General features: G+C 40.3%; 1 protein-coding gene across 1 annotated transcript in view; it reads left to right on the top strand.

Moving 5' to 3' along the window:
• LOC133594037 (hemicentin-1-like) overlaps window positions 1-17,022 on the top strand; it is a 69,443-nt gene extending 52,421 nt beyond the window's left edge. Inside the window, exons 11-15 of the mRNA XM_072913112.1 lie at window positions 14,213-14,287; window positions 14,465-14,785; window positions 16,093-16,368; window positions 16,635-16,883; window positions 16,949-17,022. Of these exons, the coding sequence (XP_072769213.1) occupies window positions 14,213-14,287; window positions 14,465-14,785; window positions 16,093-16,368; window positions 16,635-16,883; window positions 16,949-17,022 (995 nt within the window). The remainder of the gene's footprint in view (window positions 1-14,212; window positions 14,288-14,464; window positions 14,786-16,092; window positions 16,369-16,634; window positions 16,884-16,948) is intronic.
• The last annotated feature ends 4,642 nt before the right edge of the window (window positions 17,023-21,664 follow it).

Here is a 21,664-nt window from a genome sequence, read left to right on the forward strand (position 1 = left end):
TGTATCTGCGTTGTAAATTCATAAACTAAAGCACCGTTTCGCTCTGAGAGGCGCGTTTGGTGTGCCTGTTCAGTGTTTACAAAGACGCGCTCCTCTTTAACGCTGTGGAGAGCCGGCGGCGGCGAGCGAGTGGCGAGGCGGGGCGCGCCGGGAGCGACGCCGCAATCGTGCCCAGGTATCCGCGCACCTGGGCACGATCATTCAATCTCCTCTCGCTGAAGAAAATGGGAGCAGCAGAGAGAGAGGGAAGAGAGGCTGGAAGGAGCCAAAGTGAAGCTGACGTGGAGAGACAGAGACAGGGGACAACGAGCGAGGAAGAGGAGCCGAAAAGCGAGGAAAGAAAGAGAAAAGAGTTGGAAGAGAAAATACTTTGTGTAAAATTAAAAGATTGTAAACCTGGCAAAGCCGTCTGGCGTTCAGTCTGTCGGTCCTGAAAGAACCCCACGGCACAAGACGTGTCACAAACGCTAACGTTAATTAGTTGTGCAAATACCTTTTACAACATTAACAGTTACATATACTATGTACAAACCAACAATTAACTTTCACTTTAATCATACTATCATTGTTGTGTTATTAAGAAAAATAAGCAATACTTTTACTTTTGTTGAAATGTTTACACGTACACTTTTTTGTATTGGATGTTTAGCTTTATTTTTGCACATTTTAGCAAATAAGCAATACTTTTACTTTTGTTGAAATGTTTACACTTGTTACAGAATATTTCCGTTTTGCACTTTTTTGTATTGGATGTTTATCTTTATTTTTGCACATTTTAAAGCAAAATAAGCAATACTTTTAATTTTGAAATGCTTATACTATTGCAGAATATTAAGATTTGCACTGGATGTTTACTTTTATATTTGCACATTAAAAAGCAAATAAGATACTTTTAATTTTGTTAAATGTTAAAAGTTTTAAATGTTTACATTGTTACAGAATATTTTGTCATGTTGTTGTCAATGTTGACTGAGTGGCCATACTTTTTTTTTTGTAAATAAAAGCCATGCCTTTTGAAAAAACTGGCCTACATTTATTTTTTCCTCTTCATTTTAAATTAAAAAAATAATCGGTAAAAGGAAAAATAATCTATAGATTAATCGAAAAAATAATCTATAGATTAACCGATTAATCGAAAAAAATAATCTATAGATTAATCGATAGAAAAATAATCGTTAGCTGCAGCCCTAATATGTGCTTTGCTATGGAGATTTTTTCCCACTCCAGACTGGGCCCCCTTAGCAGCCCAGTCTAGATTGTGTGTAGATCGTTTTACCTTTTTCCCCATCTTTTACGGGGCGCCTTGTGGCGACCCATCAGCGTTCCTGTTCTGTAACCCTGTACACTGTTTGTTTGTCTAATCTTGAACGGGTTTGTGCTGAAAACAAAGTTTTGTTGTACTTGTGCAATGATAATAAAGACCTATCTATCTATCTATCTATTACAGAAATGTAGAAAAGTATAAAAATGAGCCTTTATAACAAATGACTGAGAAGACGTGAATAACAGCAATGATAATAATAATAATAATAATAACTGGGATTTATATAGCGCTTTTCTAAGTACCCAAAGTCGCTTTACATGATGTTTACCTTTCACTAACACAATTACATCAAATCTATCCGAAAAACCTTTATGTCAATATTTTTTTCATTCTAATATTGACGGTTATGTGGTTGAGTAAAGCAGCAATATATCAACTCTGAATAGAGCTGTGAATCAGAATTTTCTGTAAATGATCTGTTCTCAAACAAAACAATGTACAGTATTTTCCGGACCAGAATCCTTTTTTTTCTTCTCAAAACTCGACAGTGCGCCTATTGTACGGAATCATTCTGGTTTTGCTTACTCACCTCAAAGCTATTTTATTTGGTACATGGTGTAATGATAAGTGTGACCAGTAGATGGCAGTCAAACATACTGCAATATGATGGCAGTCACACATAACGTGTGTACGAGATACGTGTAGACTGCAATGTGACTCAAATAAACAACACCAACATTGTATATGTTCCATTGAAAATATAGAACATTATTGGACTATAGCTCTGCCTTCAATACAATAATCCCGGACAGACTCTGCAATAAACTGGACACTCTTGGCCTCCCCCCTCTCACAAACGCCTGGATAAGGGACTTCCTAACGGACCGACCCCAGAATGTGAGACTTGGCCCGCACCTCTCATCCTCCCGCACGCTGAGCATTGGCTCCCCACAGGGCTGTGTGCTGAGCCCCCTCCTCTACTGCCTTTACACCCATGACTGCAGTCCGGCCCACAGTGACGACCTTACTGTCAAGTTCGCCGACGATACCACAGTGGTCGGGCTCATCTCCAGGGGTGACGAGGCTGCCTACAGAGAGGAGGTCCTGAAGCTGACGGCCTGGTCTTCGGAGAACAACCTCGCTCTCAACACCAGCAAGACCAGAGAGATCATCGTCGACTTCAGGAGGAGCAGCACCGACCCTGCCCCCCTCTACATCAACGGCGAGCGTGTAGAGAGGGTCCACACCTTCAGGTACCTTGGAGTCCACATCTCTAATGACTTCTCCTGGACAGTCAACACCACATCAATCATCAAGAAGGCTCAGCAGCGGCTACACTTCCTTAGAGTCCTCGGGAAGTACAACCTGAAGCCTGACCTGCTGCTGACCTTCTACCGCTCGTCCATCGAGAGCCTGCTGACCTACTGTATTACGGTATGGTACGGCAGCTGCACTGCAGCAGACAGGGAGAGGCTGCAAAGAGTGGTCAAGACGGCTCAGAAGATCATCGGCCGCCCTCTCCCCTCTCTGACGGACATCTACACCTCCCGCTGCCTCAACAGAGCCAGTGCCATCATCAAGGACAGCACCCACCCTGGCTCTGACCTGTTCCACCTGCTGCCCTCTGGGAAGCGCTACAGGTGCATTAAAACCAAAACAAACAGGCTAAAGAACAGCTTCTTCCCCAGGGCCATAACCATCCTGAACGGACTGCCCCATTGTCCCTCATAACTGCCTTCTCTTCGGTGCAATAACCCATTCCACCAACCACCCTGTTTTTTTTTTGTTTTTTTTCATGTATATATTCATTTCACACCATATTCATTGCACTTCTAAATTTTTTATATTTTTATATATTTGCACATTGTTTTTCTAGCATGCACACATCGCACTGTATGGAATGGCCTCAATCTCGTTACCTTGCGTAATGACAATAAAGCTGATTCTGATTCTGATTCTGATACACAGTGCTCAAAAATCTATCAAAATGTTTTAGTTCGACTTTGGTAAGCTATGAAGCCACACCGCTTGATGGTATTATTATGATGGCGTATTATTATGGTGTGTGTATAAGTTAAGGCATTATGTGCCGTTTTGTTTCGCAATATTATCCAAAAGCAACTTTTCTTACCTTCTGGTACCTGCTGATCTGTATTTAGGATCTGCATAAGTCTTGAAAAATTGCGCGAGTCCGCCATGCTTGCCAACCTGGAGACCTTCGAATTGAGGTGTGGCGGGGTGGGGTTGAGGTGGGCGGGGTTGGGGGGGTCGGGGTTTGGTGGTAGCGGGGGTGTATATTGTAGCCCGGAAGAGTTAGTGCTGCAAGGGATTCTGGGTATTTGTTCTGTTGTGTTTATGTTGTGTTACGGTGCGGATGTTCTCCCGAAATGTGTTTGTCATTCTTGTTTGGTGTGGGTTCACAGTGTGGCGCATATTTGTAACAGTGTTAAGTTGTTTATACGGCCACCCTCAGTGTGACCTGTATGGCTGTTTAAAGTAAGTCTTGCAGTCACTTTCGTGTGTATGCAGAAGCCGCATACAACATGTGACTGGGTCGGCACGCTGTTTGTATGGTGAAAAAGCGGACACGTCGACAGGTTGTAGAGGACGCTAAAGGCAGTGCCATCACGGCACGCCCTTAATATTGTTGTCCGGGTGAAAATCAGGAGAAAATCGGGAGAATGGTTGCCCCGGGAGATTTTCGGGAGGGGCACTGAAATTCGGGAGTCTCCCGGAAAAATTGGGAGGGTTGGCAAGTATGGCGTCCGCTAGAGATGCGCGGTTTGCGGGCACAACCGCGGAGTCCGCGGATTATCCGCGGATCGGGCGGATGAAATTTAAAAAAAATTAGATTTTATCCGCGGGTCGGGTCGGGTCGGGTCGGGTCGGGTCGGGTCGGGTCGGGCGGTGGAAATTAAAAAAAATTAGATTTTAAATAGATTCAGGCGGGTGGCAGTTAAACCAATTGGTAAATATATATACATAGTTAAATGTTGTTACCCACATACGAAAAACGAGCAGGCACCTGCAGCATATGCCACAACAGAAGAAAAAAAAAAACAGAGATGGACACTTTTACGGAGCGGAGAAGGCCCCCGACGCCTCGCCGGGGTCCGGGACCGAGGCCCCTTCCCCCGAGAGGGCCCCACCGGGAGCCATAGCTGAGGCGATCCGCGAGAAGGGCCCGACGCACGTCCAGGGTCACCACCGCGCCCACCGCACCGACACCCCGCCTCGTCCGCAGCATGTAAGCAGCTTACCTGACCGCCACCCCCGTGCCCGGGGGCGCGTAACAGGGGTCACTCCGCGCGCAGTGCGCTCACGAAAGGGGTGGGGCTCACCCTGGTTGATATAGACAGCAGCTAGGACGGTGGCCATGGAAGTTGGAACCCGCTAAGGAGTGTGTAACAACCCACCTGCCGAATCAACTAGCCCTGAAAATGGATGGCGCTGGAGCGTCGGGCCCATATACCCGGCCGTCGCCGGCAGCGAGACGCGCTTGGAGGTGCGCTCAGCGCGGCTCCCATATGATTGCGCACTGGTGTGCGTCTGGGTCGTGACAGCGTGGCACGCGAATGTCTGTGCTGCATTGGATCAGTCTCCTTTCTTTAACAGGCAAAAGCTTTATAACCTCACTAATGCCTTGCATCGTCTATATTAGATATATAACAACGGGCGGGTGCGGGCGGATGCGGTTCTGATCAAATGTTAGATCGGGTGGATTGCGGATGGTTGACGACTTTCTGATGCGTTTGCGGATGAAATAATTGCCTATCCGCGCATCTCTAGCGTCCGCCTTTGGCATCCCCGATACAAATCCTCGTTTTGTTCCTGGATTTGTCATGAATTAGTTGAGAATCGTAACGACGCCTTTTAGATTGACTAAGGTCTGACATGTTTAGTAACTTAACCAGTGGCAGTAGCCAGACGTAGATGGCGGTGCGCAACTGGCAATCTGGATGTGACACGCTCACGGACTTTCTAATTGGTCAAACGGTGGAGGGCGGGACATCGAAATGAAAACAATAACAAGATTTCGGGGCTGTAAATCTAATTTTGAAATGAGCATATCCCGACTGAACTGCTGCTATCAGTTATAAAGGTGTTGGAAAAGAACATGATTTATGAATGCCTTCTGACCTTCATTTCCACCAATGGCTGCCAGTGTGCGGATGTAACAGAAGATTGTGTAACTTTGTGTTTGCGCTGCGCCCGCCAACCACACGAACGCATCGTTGCCATTGCATGCCTGCCAACTTTTGAAATCAGAAAAACCTAGTAGCCAGGGTCCAGGGGCCGCAGGCCCCGGTAGGTCCAGGACAAAGTCCTGGTGGGGGGTTTAGGGCCCCGACGCAAAATGATTATTAGCATTCAGACAGGTTAAAATGTTGCTAAAACCATCACTTTTCTATCAGTCACAGTGACTTTTCAAATTAATAAAGAGTAATAGAATAGTATGATAGTTATATGTTACTTGTTTTGAACATGTTATCCTGACCTCATGGTAAACTACCGACCGGTGTCCCACCTTCCCTTTATTTCGAAAATCCTTGAAAAAATTGTCGCACAGCAAATGAACACTTAGTGTCTAACAATCTCTGTGAACCTTTTCAATCCGGTTTCAGGGCAAATCACTCTACGGAGACAGCCCTCGCAAAAATGACTAATGATCTACTGCTAACGATGGATTCTGATGCGTCATCTATGTTGCTGCTTCTTGATCTTAGCGCTGCTTTCCATACCGTCCATCATAATATTTTATTAGAGCGTATCAAAACACGTATTGGTATGTCAGACTTAGCTTTGTCGTGGTTTAACTCTTATCTTACTGACAGGATGCAATGCGTCTCCCATAATAATGTGACCTCGGACTATGTTAAGGTAACGTGCGGAGTTCCTCAGGGTTCGGTTCTTGGCCCTGCACTCTTTAGTATTTACATGCTGCCGCTAGGCGACATCATACGCAAATACGGTGTTAGCTTTCATTGTTATGCTGATGACAGCCAACTCTACATGCCCCTAAAGCTGACCAACACGCCGGATTGTAGTCAGCTGGAGGCGTGTCTTAATGAAATTAAACAATGGATGTCCGCTAACTTCTTGCAACTCAACGCCAAGAAAACGGAAATGCTGATTATCGGTCCTGCTAAACACCGACATTTATTTAAAAATACCACCTTAATATTTGACAACCAAACAATTACACAAGGCGAATCAGTAAAGAATCTGGGTATTATCTTCCACCCAACTCTCTCCTTTGAGTCACACATTAAGAGTGTTACTAAAACGGCCTTCTTTCATCTCCGTAATATCGCTAAAATCCGTTCTATTTTATCCACTAGCGACGCTGAGATCATTATTCATGCGTTCGTTACGTCTCGTCTCGATTACTGTAACGTATTATTTTCGGGTCTCCCTATGTCTAGCATTAAAAGATTACAGTTGGTACAAAATGCGGCTGCTAGACTTTTGACAAGAACAAGAAAGTTTGATCATATTACGCCTATACTGTATATACCTTTATATACCTACAGTATATATATATATATATATATATACCTATACTGGCTCACCTGCACTGGCTTCCTGTGCACTTAAGATGTGACTTTAAGGTTTTACTACTTACGTATAAAATACTACACGGTCTAGCTCCGTCCTATCTTGTCGATTGCATTGTACCATATGTCCCGGCAAGAAATCTGCGTTCAAAGAACTCCGGCTTATTAGTGATTCCCAGAGCCCAAAAAAAGTCTGCGGGCTATAGAGCGTTTTCTATTGGGGCTCCAGTACTATGGAATGCCCTCCCGGTAACAATTAGAGATGCTACCTCAGTAGAAGCATTTAAGTCCCATCTTAAAACTCATTTGTATACTCTAGCCTTTGAATAGCCCCCCTTTTTTTAGACCAGTTGATCTGCCGTTTCTTTTCTTTTCTCCTCTGCTCCCCCCTATCCCTTGTGGAGGGGAAGACACACAGATCCGGTGGCCATGGATGGGGTGCTGGCTGTCCGGGGTCGGGACCCGGGGTGGACCGCTCGCCTGTGCATCGGCTGGGAACATCTCTGCGCTGCTGACCCGTCTCCGCTCGGGATGGTGTCCTGCTGGCCCCACTATGGACTGGACTCTTACTATTATGTTGGATCCACTATGGACTGGACTCTCACAATATTATGTCAGACCCACTCGACATCCATTGCTTTCGGTCTCCCCTAGAGGGGGGGGGGTTACCCACATATGCGGTCCTCTCCAAGGTTTCTCATAGTCATTCACATCGACGTCCCACTGGGGTGAGTTTTTCCTTGCCCGTATGTGGGCTTTGTACCGAGGATGTCGTTGTGGCTTGTGCAGCCCTTTGAGACACTTGTGATTTAGGGCTATATAAATAAAGATTGATTGATTATCGTTATCACAAATAAAAAGATATACTGTACACAGAAATTATTTTTGATTTGATTTATTGTTTATGTAATAAAAGATTTACTTAAAATTGTATGTTTTGTGAGTTTTTTTATGCTACGAACTGTACTTACCGGCGATGTAAACCGAAGGAGACATTTCCGTAATGAAAGCTGCAACACCCTTTTTAGATGCCATCATCACTGCAGCATTATCGGCAGCAAAGCAAACCAAATTCTGCCAAGGAATTTCGTTTGAGTCTATTTCTTCCGCGAGTATTTTGTAAATGTTTTCGCCTGTGGAAGCCGTATTGCATTCCCTCAAAGACAGAAGTACTGACAATACTTTTCCAATGTCGTCATCGAAATATCGAACACAAATGGGGTACAGTTTTACATCGTCATAATCGGTGCTGCCGTCAGTCGACATGCTAAATGGTTCCGTCTTCATGACATCGGCGATACTTTTTGAGGATTCTGTTCCAAGACACTGAATAATGTTTGATGTTTTGGTTCGACCACATCCATATTTTTTGGCGATTTTCGAGTCGGGGAACATTTTCCGAAATCAATCAATCAATCAATCAATCTTTATTTATATAGCCCTAAATCACAAGTGTCTCAAAGGGCTGCACAAGCCACAACGACATCCTCGGTACAAAGCCCACATACGGGCAAGGAAAAACTCACCCCAGTGGGACGTCGATGTGAATGACTATGAGAAACCTTGGAGAGGACCGCATATGTGGGTAACCCCCCCCCCCTCTAGGGGAGACCGAAAGCAATGGATGTCGAGTGGGTCTGACATAATATTGTGAGAGTCCAGTCCATAGTGGATCCAACATAATAGTAAGAGTCCAGTCCATAGTGGGGCCAGCAGGACACCATCCCGAGCGGAGACGGGTCAGCAGCGTAGAGATGTTCCCAGCCGATGCACAGGCGAGCGGTCCACCCCGGGTCCCGACTCTGGACAGCCAGCACTTCATCCATGGCCACCGGACCTGTGCCCCCGCCCCCTCAAGGAAAAGGGGAGCAGAGGAGAAAAGAAAAGAAACGGCAGATCAACTGGTCTAACAGGGGGGCTATTTAAAGGCTAGAGTATACAAATGAGTTTTAAGATGGGACTTAAATGCTTCTACTGAGGTAGCATCTCTAATTGTTACCGGGAGGGCATTCCATAGTACTGGAGCCCCAATAGAAAACGCTCTATAGCCCGCAGACTTTTTTTGGGCTCTGGGAATCACTAATAAGCCGAAATAACTGTCCCATGTGATCAGCCAGTGCGATTGGAAGTCCATGCTCAATTATTGCCTCCGTAAATAAAACTTCGGCATTTATCACATCCAAAGAATCTGTTTGGGCGACAAAAAACGTTGAAAGTTTTCCACTTGTATCGCTAGCAACGGCATTAGACTTGTGTTTTTTTGTCCCAACGTGGTCTTTTACATCGCTAATTCCTCCGTGTGCGATCGAAAAATATTGTCTGCACAAGGTGCAATTCGCGTAGTTTTCACCCTTTTTGGAACGGATAATTATTCCCGGATAGGCTTTTGAATATTCTTCACGGAATGACTGCAGTTTTCTTTTCGGTTTAAGACTCGTTTGCGATTTTTCCCCGGCTGATTCCATGATCGTTCGCTCGTTTGGAAACAATGGGCAACAGGTGCCTCGTGCTTGGCAGCGGTGCTATAAATAGCCTCGCGCATGGCATTCGGAATGGCTCGATAGGAAGTTGCGGGAAGCAGTGTCGATTGTCATTGTTGTTACGCGATTTCGTGAATAAAACTTAAAAAAAAAAAACATTTTTTAATTAATGAAAAACCCTATTTTTTATCACTGCAACCGTAACCCGGAATAGGTTGATGAAAACCGTACTAATTACGGGAAAACCGGAGTAGTTGGCAGGTATGCCATTGTAGTCCACCTGTTGTAAAATTCCATCAGGTCATGTCTGACCGCAGTTTCACCTCCAGTTCACACGTGACCTGCAGTCAGTGCGTCATCTTTTCAGCTGACTGAGATTGATCAAGATTCGTAAGAAAGGCTCTGTAAAGTTTGCATTTTGGAGTCTTTACAGCGCTTGCAAAGTGCACACGGACGACGCTGTAAAGCCGCCTCGCGTCTCCATCGGGTCTTTGATCATCTCCACGCTCAAGGACCGAAACGGCCGACTGCTGCTTGTCAAACACGACTCCCTGAATCAACAACTCGTAAAAAGTGATGCAAAAGCCCGACCCAAATGCCTGACATGTCTTCTTCGACAACACTTGTCCCAGTATTTTCTTGCCTGAAATAAAGATTCATGTTCCAAAGGTGGTACGATTTGAAAATAAAACGGTCCTTATGGCTGAAGTCCTAAACATCTAAAGAATTTACTCTTTTTGTGTACCAGTGTTGGCACTTGGCAAGGAGGACAAAGTGATGACAACCATAGAATGTAGTGTGAGATACGCAAGTGCACCACAATACACTACAAGCTTTACAGGGGTGTCCAATTTAAAGCCCGCGGGCCAATCGCAGCCCACCAGCGTCTTTAATTTTTGGCCAGCGAGATGGCTCGAGTCTAATAAGCAATTTGGCTGAGCATTTTCATATTGATATAACATACAAATAGCCAGCAATTTAAATGTGTGTACGGCATTCACTTATATGACCCAATCCAAACAACCTACCCTAGTCATAGTACAAAAAAATGATATATCTACCATCACAAAAATTCAACAAACATGGTCACACATAACACATCCTGCTCTTTGAACTGTGCGGCTACTATAAAAAAATAGCGTCCAGTCCGCATAAAAAAATCTAAACTTGACCCGTTTACATCTGCTACAAGGGATGATGGGAAAAATGCAAAAGACTTTCTCAACAATTATCTATTTTTTGGCGCATTTTAACTGCATGATAATTCTGATTGATTAAAAAACTTTAAGGATGTTTTCACAAAAGCAAATTTTCACATACGCTCAATAACCAATTATAATAATAATTCATTATATATCTATTATATGGTTATGAAATGTAATAATATATATATGTATGTATATATACATACATATATGTACATATATGTATGTATATATACACATATATATTTATACATATATGTACAAACATATATATACATACATATATGTACATACACATATATATATATATATATATACATATTTGTATGTATATATACACATATATACATACATATATGTACATATATATATGTATATATAAATACATATATGTACATACATATATACATGTATATACATATATATGTATATATATATATATATACATATATATGTATATATATATATATATATACATACATACATATATGTACATACATATATATATATACATACATATATGTACATACATACATATATATATATATATACATACATATATGTACATACATATATATGTATATATACATACATATATGTACATACATATATATATATATATACATACATATATATATACATACATACATAGATGTACATATATATATATATATATATATATATATATATAAATATTTATATATACACATACACATACATATACATAAAGTGGTGTAGCGTGCAAGGACGGAAGTGGAAGAAGTGTCAAAAGATGGAGCTAACTGTTTTAATAACATTCACACTTTACTTCAATCAATAACGGAGCAGCATCTTCTCATCCGCCGGAAATGTGTCCCGTGAAAAACCGTCCGACCGGAACTCTCTAATAACAAAAGTTCCTTGGGTGGATAATGTAAACTCACTATACCGTTATGTTTTAGCGCTTTCATGGCGAGTTTACTGACAGATATAAGTAAGAACTTTACACTACTTTATATTAGAAATGGCAACAGCGGAGGATGAATGTCCCATAACAAGAAGATAAAGAAAAAGAAGAAGCTTATCGACTACAAAGGCGGACGCGCACAAATTTTCAGGACTTATGCAGATCTCAAATACAGATCAGCAGGTACCAGAAGGTAAGAAAAGTTTACTTTGCATGATATTGCGAAACAAAACGCCAGATAATAGCTTACCTTATACACGCACCATAATAATACTCGTATGTTGAAGCACAGTACAATCCATCAAGCGGTGTGGCTTCATAGCTTACCAAAGTCGTACTCAAACATTTTGATACATTTTCGAGAGCCGATATTGATAAAAGGTCCGATATAAAGTCCGATGTAAGCAGCGTGTTCACCTGTGCAAATCTCAACAGCAGGTTAACATCTGAATGTCCTCCAATAATGTTAGTATTCTCTTGTATTTTCTATATTTACCAATAATGTTAGTATTCTCTCATATTTTCTATATTTACCAATAATGTTAGTATTCTCTCGTATTTTCTATATTTACCAATAATGTTAGTATTCTCTCGTATTTTATATATTTACCAATAATGTTAGTATTCTCTCGTATTTTATATATTTACCAATAATGTTAGTATTCTCTTGTATTTTCTATATTTACCAATAATGTTAGTATTCTCTCGTATTTTCTACATTTACCAATAATGTTAGTATTCTCTTGTATTTTCTATATTTACCAATAATGTTAGTATTCTCTTGTATTCTCTACATTTACCAATAATGTTAGTATTCTCTTGTATTTTCTATATTTACCAATAATGTTAGTATTCTCTTGTATTTTCTATATTTACCAATAATGTTAGTATTCTCTCGTATTTTCTATATTTACCAATAATGTTAGTATTCTCTCGTATTTTCTATATTTACCAATAATGTTAGTATTCTCTCGTATTTTCTATATTTACCAATAATGTTAGTATTCTCTCGTATTTTCTACATTTACCAATAATGTTAGTATTCTCTTGTATTTTCTATATTTACCAATAATGTTAGTATTCTCTTGTATTTTCTATATTTACCAATAATGTTAGTATTCTCTTGTATTTTATATATTTACCAATAATGTTAGTATTCTCTTGTATTTTCTACATTTACCAATAATGTTAGTATTCTCTTGTATTTTCTATATTTACCAATAATGTTAGTATTCTCTCGTATTTTATATATTTACCAATAATGTTAGTATTCTCTTGTATTTTCTATATTTACCAATAATGTTAGTATTCTCTCGTATTTTCTACATTTACCAATAATGTTAGTATTCTCTTGTATTTTCTATATTTACCAATAATGTTAGTATTCTCTTGTATTCTCTACATTTACCAATAATGTTAGTATTCTCTTGTATTTTCTATATTTACCAATAATGTTAGTATTCTCTTGTATTTTCTATATTTACCAATAATGTTAGTATTCTCTCGTATTTTCTATATTTACCAATAATGTTAGTATTCTCTCGTATTTTCTATATTTACCAATAATGTTAGTATTCTCTCGTATTTTCTATATTTACCAATAATGTTAGTATTCTCTCGTATTTTCTACATTTACCAATAATGTTAGTATTCTCTTGTATTTTCTATATTTACCAATAATGTTAGTATTCTCTTGTATTTTCTATATTTACCAATAATGTTAGTATTCTCTTGTATTTTATATATTTACCAATAATGTTAGTATTCTCTTGTATTTTCTACATTTACCAATAATGTTAGTATTCTCTTGTATTTTCTATATTTACCAATAATGTTAGTATTCTCTTGTATTTTCTATATTTACCAATAATGTTAGTATTCTCTTGTATTTTCTATATTTACCAATAATGTTAGTATTCTCTTGTATTTTCTATATTTACCAATAATGTTAGTATTCTCTTGTATTTTCTATATTTACCAATAATGTTAGTATTCTCTTGTATTTTCTATATATACCAATAATGTTAGTATTCTCTTGTATTTTATATATATTTTCAATGGAAATTGTGGCTGAGATAGGCTCCAGCACCCCCAGCGACCCCGAAGGGAATAAGCGGTAGGAAATGGATGGATGGGTGGCATATAAAATGTTGGTGTTGTTTACTTGAGTCATATTGCAGTCTACACGTATCTCTTGTTTGACTGCCATCTACTGGACACACTTATCATTTCACCATGTACCAAATAAAAGGTCGGTAAGCACAACCACAATTATTCCTTCTAATAGGCGCACCGGGTTATAAGGCGCACTGTTGAGTTTTGAGGAAAAAAAAAAGATGTGCCTTGTAGTCCGGAAATGACGGTACTTGAAGTTTTGCCTGCCTACTCTTAACTATAAGTACATCTTTTTTGCACTTTGCCTGCCGTCTCTGCATTTTGGGGTCCCGCCGCCATATACCATGTGCAAACGTGACAGAGGGACTGTAAAGTAAACAAATTAAAGTGAATACTATTTTCATTAAATCCTCTCCAGAGGCAGTACTTCAGAAGTGAAACTTGTAGTTTAAAGTAGTCAATGAACAGCTTATATAGCCTTTTCCTCAGAGAACCAGAGCTCGCCATATCCAGGAGCACTCAAGCAGCCTCCAGATCCGAAATAAGATAAAACTATGCGTTTACGAAGAACGATCTTTTAAATTCATGATGAAAATGTAGTTTCATTCCCAATCAGAGGACCCTTGGTGCCTCCTTTCCCAAAGGTGTGCTGGTCAAAGCAAACAAAGGTGTGGTCAAGTCTGTCAGTGTGAGAGTGCGCAGGTTTAGGGAGCAGAGGGGTGGGCGTAGGACAATAAAAGAGCAAAGACAACTTGGACTCTCCTTGTTTCTGACTTAAAGAGTCACCATGGACACCAGGCTGCTCTGCACTGCTCTCCTCCTCTCAGCAGGTGCACTACAACCATCACCCGTGTTGCCATCAGCTGCTTCCTATTACCTGTGCTTTATCTTGTCAGGTGCGTGTTGGGCCCAGGACCTTCTGCCCCGCGGCCCCTTGAGCGGCGCCGTGTCGGGCTCCGTCACCTTCGCCACCGCCCTCGAACCGACCGTGCTCCCCTTCTACCTGGTCAGCTGGAGCTTCGGAGAGACGAAAGTCGTCACCTCCACTAACGGCGACACCATCGGGCCGGGTTACGAAGACAGGATCAAGCTGGAGCGATCCACCGGGAGCCTGGTGCTCAGCAAGCTGACCATGGCCGACAGCGGGGAGTACACGGTCTCCATCATATCCGACGACGGCCGAGAGAGGGAGGGGACCATCAGACTGAATGTTTACGGTGGGTTTGGTCTTTGAGTGGGGAACTCCCTACCATTCAGGGTGTCCTGAGCCGATACTGATAAAAGGTCCGATATAAAGTCCGATACAAGCAGCGTGTTCACGTGTGCAAATCTCAACAGCAAGTTAACATCAGAATGTCCTCCAATAATGTTAGTATTTTCTATATTTACCAATAATGTTAGTATTTTCTTGTATTTTCTATATTTACCAATAATGTTAGTATTCTCTTATTTTCTATATTTGCCAATAATGTTAGTATTTTCTTGTATATTCTATATTTATCAATTATGTTAGTATTTTCTATATTTACCAATAATGTTAGTATTTTCTTGTATTTTCTATATGTACCAATAATGTTAGTATTCTCTTATATTTTCTATATTTACCAATAATGTTAGTATTATTTTGTATTTTCTATATTTACCAATAATGTTAGTATTATTTTGTATTTTCTATATTTACCAATAATGTTAGTATTTTCTTGTATATTCTACATTTATCAATAATGTTAGTATTTTCTATATTTACCAATAATGTTAGTATTTTCTTATATTTTCTATATTTACCAATAATGTTAGTATTTTCTTGTATTTTCTATATTTACCAATAATCTTAGTATTCTCTTATTTTCTATATTTACCAAAAATGTTAGTATTCTTTTGTATTTTCTATATTTACCAATAATGTTAGTATTTTATTGTATATTCTATATTTATCAATGATGTTAGTATTCTTTTGTATTTTCTATATTTACCAATAATGTTGGTATTCTCTTGTATTTTCTATATTTACCAATAATGTTAGTATTCTCTATATTTACCAATAATGTTTGTATTTTCTTGTATATTCTATATTCATCAATAATGTTAATATTTTCTATATTTACCAATAATGTTAGTATTCTCTTGTATTTTCTATATTTACTAATAATGTTAGTATTCTCTTGTGTTTTCTATATTTACTAATAATGTTAGTATTCTCTTGTATTTTCTATATTACTAATAATGTTAGTATTCTCTTGTATTTTCTATATTTACCAATTATGAGGTAAAGGGAGGTAATGGGTCTCATTTTTTACAGTCTTTGATATGACTCGGCCGGGGCTTGAACTTACAACCTACCGATCTCAGGGCGGACTTTCTAACCATTAGGCCAGTTGGTAGTATAGATGTGACTTTTGTACATTTGGTAGAACATAAATGCCCACCTGAGGTGGTTTGGTTGTTGTGTGATTGACTAGATCACCAGTTCTCAGTAAAGTCAGCTGTGGTCCTTATAACCACATCACTTGTTGACTTCTAACAGAGCCAGTCTCTGGAGCAACCATCCGAGGCCCCACCACCGTCCTGACAGAAGACAAGGACTCGGCCAACGTCACCTGTGAGGCCTCGGGCACAGTCAGCTCTCGAATTTGGACGAAAGACGGCCTACTTCTCTATCCCACGGCCACGCGCAGCTTCTCCCACAACAACGCGACGGTCCTTTTTCGGCCTGTCCGCAGCTACGACCACGGCAGCTACCAGTGTCAGGTCAGCAACCCCATCAGCGCCATGACCGTGGCCTTCAACCTCAGTGTCAACTGTGAGTACTGCTGACTTCCTGCAGGGGATTTATCAAAAGGGGCCGGTGGATAATGTACGTAACTAAGGGACTAACCCAAAAACCCAGACTCTACTCCAATCCTGACTTTAACCTAACTCAACATTACACCCAACTCTAACCCTAAATCTGCCAAAATCGAGATTGTTCCATTCAGAAAACTTGTTGACATATAATGTCGTGATTCACATAGCTGACTTTAGTTGGTGGATACGTTAGTTGTTCTTATGACTCTTCCTCTTGTGCAGTCGGACCGCATAACGTGTCCATCGTGGGCCCTTCGACGGCCCCGGCCGGCAGCAAGGTGACACTGGAGTGCAAAGCCTACTCTTTCCCGCCGGCCACATTCAGCTGGCTGTTCAACGACAACACAACCCACGTCAACGGCTCCTTGTACGTCATCCAAAGGCTGGAGGGGAAAAGCGAAGGGAACTACACGTGCACGGCCAGGAACGCAGTGACCCGGCGGGAGAACTCCACAGTGCTGCACCTGAGAGGTAAGAATCTACCCTTTTTTTGTTCATTTTGACATTTCAAACCTAAATTTCCGCTTGTACTGAAGCATCCAGCACTGCCCCCTGCTGGTCGTTTTCAATGCTGGCGGTGAGTGCGGCGAGCAGCAGGTGGTTAATGTAGCGCGGTCGAAGACGATCAGGTGAGTTAAGATACTGGCTGATTGAAAACCCCAACAATTTGACATGAATAACCACAATGAAGATAACTAAAATGAAATTGTCTGTTTTCTCCTCCTAGAAACATCCTCTAAAAATGTTTTTTATTTCAATTTTGTCTTCCCGCTGTGCTGGCTGATGGCTTCTATTTTCAACAGAATGACATCTAAAGTTGTTTTCATTCAGGACAAAGACAATTTAGCTAAATCTATTTGACATAAAACATATGCATAAAGGAAAGACATGCAGTACATCAGTGTTTTTCAACCTTTTTTTGAGCCAAGGCACATTTTTTGCGTTTGAAAAAATGTGGAGGCACACCACCAGCAGAAATCATTAAAAAACAACTCAGTTGAGAGTAAAAAGTTGTTGTCACAATTATTGGATATGACTTTAAAGCATAACCAAGCATGCATCACTATAGCTCTTGTCTCAAAGTAGGTGTACTGTCACCACCTATCACATCACACTAGGGCTGCAGCTAACGATTATTTTTCTATCGATTAATCTATAGATTATTTTTTCGATTAATCGGTTAATCTATAGATTATTTTTTCGATTAATCTATAGATTATTTTTCCTTTTACCGATTTTTTTTTTTTATTTAAAATGAAGAGGAAAAAATAAATGTAGGCCAGTTTTTTCAAAAGGCATGGCTTTTATTTACAAAAAAAAAAAGTATGGCCACTAGTCAGTCAACATTGACAACAACATGACAAAATATTCTGTAACAATGTAACATTTAACAAAATTAAAAGTAGCTTATTTGCTTTTTAATGTGCAAATATAAAAGTAAACATCCAGTGCAAATCTTAATATTCTGCAATAGTATAAGCATTTCAAAAGTAAAAGTATTGCTTATTTTGCTTTAAAATGTGCAAAAATAAAGATAAACATCCAATACAAAAAAGTGCAAAACGGAAATATTCTGTAACAAGTGTAAACATTTCAACAAAAGTAAAAGTATTGCTTATTTGCTAAAATGTGCAAAAATAAAGCTAAACATCCAATACAAAAAAGTGTACAGTGTAAACATTTCAACAAAAGTAAAAGTATTGCTTATTTTGCTTAATAACACAACAATGATAGTATGATTAAAGTGAAAGTTAATTGTTGGTTTGTACATCGTATATGTAACTGTTAATGTTGTAAAAGGTATTTGCACAACTAATTAACGTTAGCGTTTGTGACACGTCTTGTGCCGTGGGGTTCTTTCAGGACCGACAGACTGAACGCCAGACGGCTTTGCCAGGTTTACAATCTTTTCATTTTACACAAAGTCTTTTCTCTTCCAACTGCGCGGATCGCGCACCTGGGCACGTTTGCGGCGTCGCTCCCGGCGCGCCCCGCCTCGCCGCTCGCTCGCCGCCGCCGCCGCCTCTCCACAGCGTTAAAGAGGAGTGCGTCTTTGTAAACACTGAACAGGCACGCCAAACGCGCCTCTCAGGGCGAAACGGTGCTTTAGTTTATGAATTTACAACGCAGATACAAATGACACATTCATGTTTTTGTGTAATAATGACAACGTATACGCACGCGGACGATTGACTTGTTGATGGTGATGGCAAGAACGCTGTCGGGGGTTTTCTTTTCAAATGTTCGTTCATAGCCGTTGTGCTGCTATGATAGGCCATTTCCGCTCGACACAGTGTGCATACAACAACATTATTAGGCCGTTTATTGAAATACTCCCACACTTTTGACGACTTTTGGCGTGCTTTTTTCCCCTCGCTCGCATCGTCTGCTTTGTGCTCCGCCATGACAGTAAAGTAGTGTGACGTAAATATGCGACGCGCCGACGCACAAAAACGGCGTCGACGTATTTACGTAACCGATGACGTCGACTACGTCGACGCGTCGTTTCAGCCTTACATCACACCCTGACTTATTTGGACTTTTTTGCTGTTTTCCTGTGTGTAGTGTTTTACTTCTTGTCTTGCGCTCCTACTTTGGTGGCTTTTTCTCTTTTTTTTTGGTGTTTTCCTGTAGCAGTTTCATGTCTTCCTTTGAGCGATATTTCCCGCATCTACTTTGTTTTAGCAATCAAGAATATTTCAGTTGTTTTTATCCTTCTTTGTGGGGACATTGTTGATTGTCATGTCATGCTCGGATGTACTTTGTGGACGCCGTCTTTGCTCCACAGTAAGTCTTTGCTGTCGTCCAGCATTCTGTTTTTGTTTACTTTGTAGCCAGTTCAGTTTTAGTCTCGTTCTGCATAGCCTTCCCTAAGCTTCAATGCCTTTTCTTAGGGGCACTCACCTTTTGTTTACTTTTGGTTTAAGCATTAGACACCTTTTTACCTGCACACTGCCTCCCGCCGTTTCCGACATCTCCAAAGCAATTAGCTACCTGCTGCCACCTACTGATATGGAAGAGTACAACATAGTTACTCTGCCGAGCGCTAGACAGCACCGACACTCAACAACACATAATTTGGAGACTATAATTACTGGTTTGCAAAAAATATTTTTAACCCAAATAGGTGAAGTTAGATAATCTCCCACGGCACACCAAACTGTATCTCACAGCGCACTAGTGTGCCGTGGCACAGTGGTTGAAAAACACCGCAGTACAGGCCAAAAGTTTGGACACACCTTCTCATTCAATGCGTGTTCTTTATTTTCATGACTATTTCCATTGTAGATTATCACTGAAGGCATCAAAACAGAACAACTTGCACAGTCCCTCTGTGATCTTGACTGTGTTGACACTTTTAAGAAACATTTGAAAACTTCTCTGTTTAGTAAAGCTTTTAGTTAATGCACCTTTTATCTATCACGTTTAATCCTCTTTGTATCCTTTTTATGATGTTGCCCCAATTGTTGTTTTACTTCACCTATGTTCTGTACAGCGCTTTGTGATTTTATCTGTGAAAGGCGCTTCATAAATAAAATTGACTTACTTACTTACTAGAATTTTTGCCTGCCTACTCTTTAATCTGCCCTTTCTGCACTTTGCCTGCCGTCTCTGCATCTTGGGGTCACGCCGCCAGCTGCCATGTGCAAACGTGACAGGGGGACTGTAAAGTCGACAAATCAAAGTGAATACACCGCTCACATTTGAGCAAGTATTTTCATAAAATCTTCTCCAGAGGCAGTACTACAGAAGTGAAACTTGTTGTACTTTAAAGTAGTCGATGAACAGCTTATATTGCTTTGCACACTCTTGGCATTCTCTCGATGAGCTTCAAGAGGTGTGCTTTAGACTTAGACAAACTTTTTTGATCCATAGGGGAAATTGTTCCACACAGTAGCTCAGTTGCAAAGGATGGAAAGTGTAAGGATGGAAAGGATAATGCAGGTATAACCTCTTAAGGCCCAAGCTGTTTGTTTACATGCTTTTTTTTTTATTTCTCTTTGCTATTTGGGCTTATTGGACCCTAATTAGAATAAAAACTAAGAATCATCTTTTGATATGATGTACTTAGTCCATAAGTAACAAACGTGTACTTCATGTTTAGTGACATGCTAATTCTTATTTTTTACACTTTTTTTTTTTTCCAAATTCCATTGTATGTTATACTCTTCTGACACCACCAGATGGCAGTATAAGTGTCCACATAAGTGGCCATAAGACCCCAATTCAGTAGTGTACACCATTTTGGAAATAAGAGCTAAAAGGTGCTGTCCACACATGTGGCCACTAAGCCTTTAGAGCAGGGGTGTCAAACTCAAATACAGAGTGGGCCAAAATTTAAAACTGAACAAAGCCGCGGGCCAAGGTTGAACAAATTAACCTTTAACGTACTCTATGAGCTATCGTCACGTCCGCTTTTCATCCATTCTAACATCGTTCAGACCCAGTCACAAGATATGTGCGGCTTCTGTACGCACACACGAGCGAATGCAACGCATACTTCATCAACAGCGATACAGGTTACACTGAAGGTGACAGTATAAAAAACTTTAACACTGCTAGAAATACACACCACACTGTGAATCCACACCAAACAAGAATGACATTTCGGGAGAACATCCGCACCGTAACACAACATAAACACAACAGAACAAATACCCAGAATCCTTTGCAGCACTAACTCTTCCGGGGCGCGACAAAATACACCCCCCGCTACCACCAAACCTCCCCCCCCACACACACCTTGTAGCGTCCCGGAAGAGTTAGTGCTGCTAAGGCAGTGGTTCTCAAACTTTTTTTGTCATCCCCCACTTTGGACAAGGGGGAGTTTTCAAGCCCCACCTGCCCCCATCGCCCCAACAGAGCGCTAATGCCAAGCTTTAACATTTTCAAATTTATTGAACATCAAGTTGTATACATTCGAACTCAATAACATAAAATAACATTAACTTCAATAATAAATAAAATAACTGTGCAGCTGTGGTATAACTTGCATCAAGTTCAATAAATAAAATAACTTCCATCAAGTTCAATAATAAATAAAACAAAAGTGTTATAACTTGCATCAAGTTCAATAATAAATAAAAAAAAGTGTTATAACTTGCATCACGTTCAATAATAAATAAAAAAAACTGTTATAACTTGCATCAAGTTCAATAATGAATCCAAAAAAGTGTTATAACTTGCATCACGTTCAGTAATAAATCAAAAAAGTGTTATAACTTGCATCAAGTTCAATAATAAATCAAAAA

The sequence above is a fragment of the Nerophis lumbriciformis genome, linkage group LG04 (genome assembly GCF_033978685.3).
Source record: "Nerophis lumbriciformis linkage group LG04, RoL_Nlum_v2.1, whole genome shotgun sequence".
Classification (NCBI taxonomy): domain Eukaryota; kingdom Metazoa; phylum Chordata; class Actinopteri; order Syngnathiformes; family Syngnathidae; genus Nerophis; species Nerophis lumbriciformis.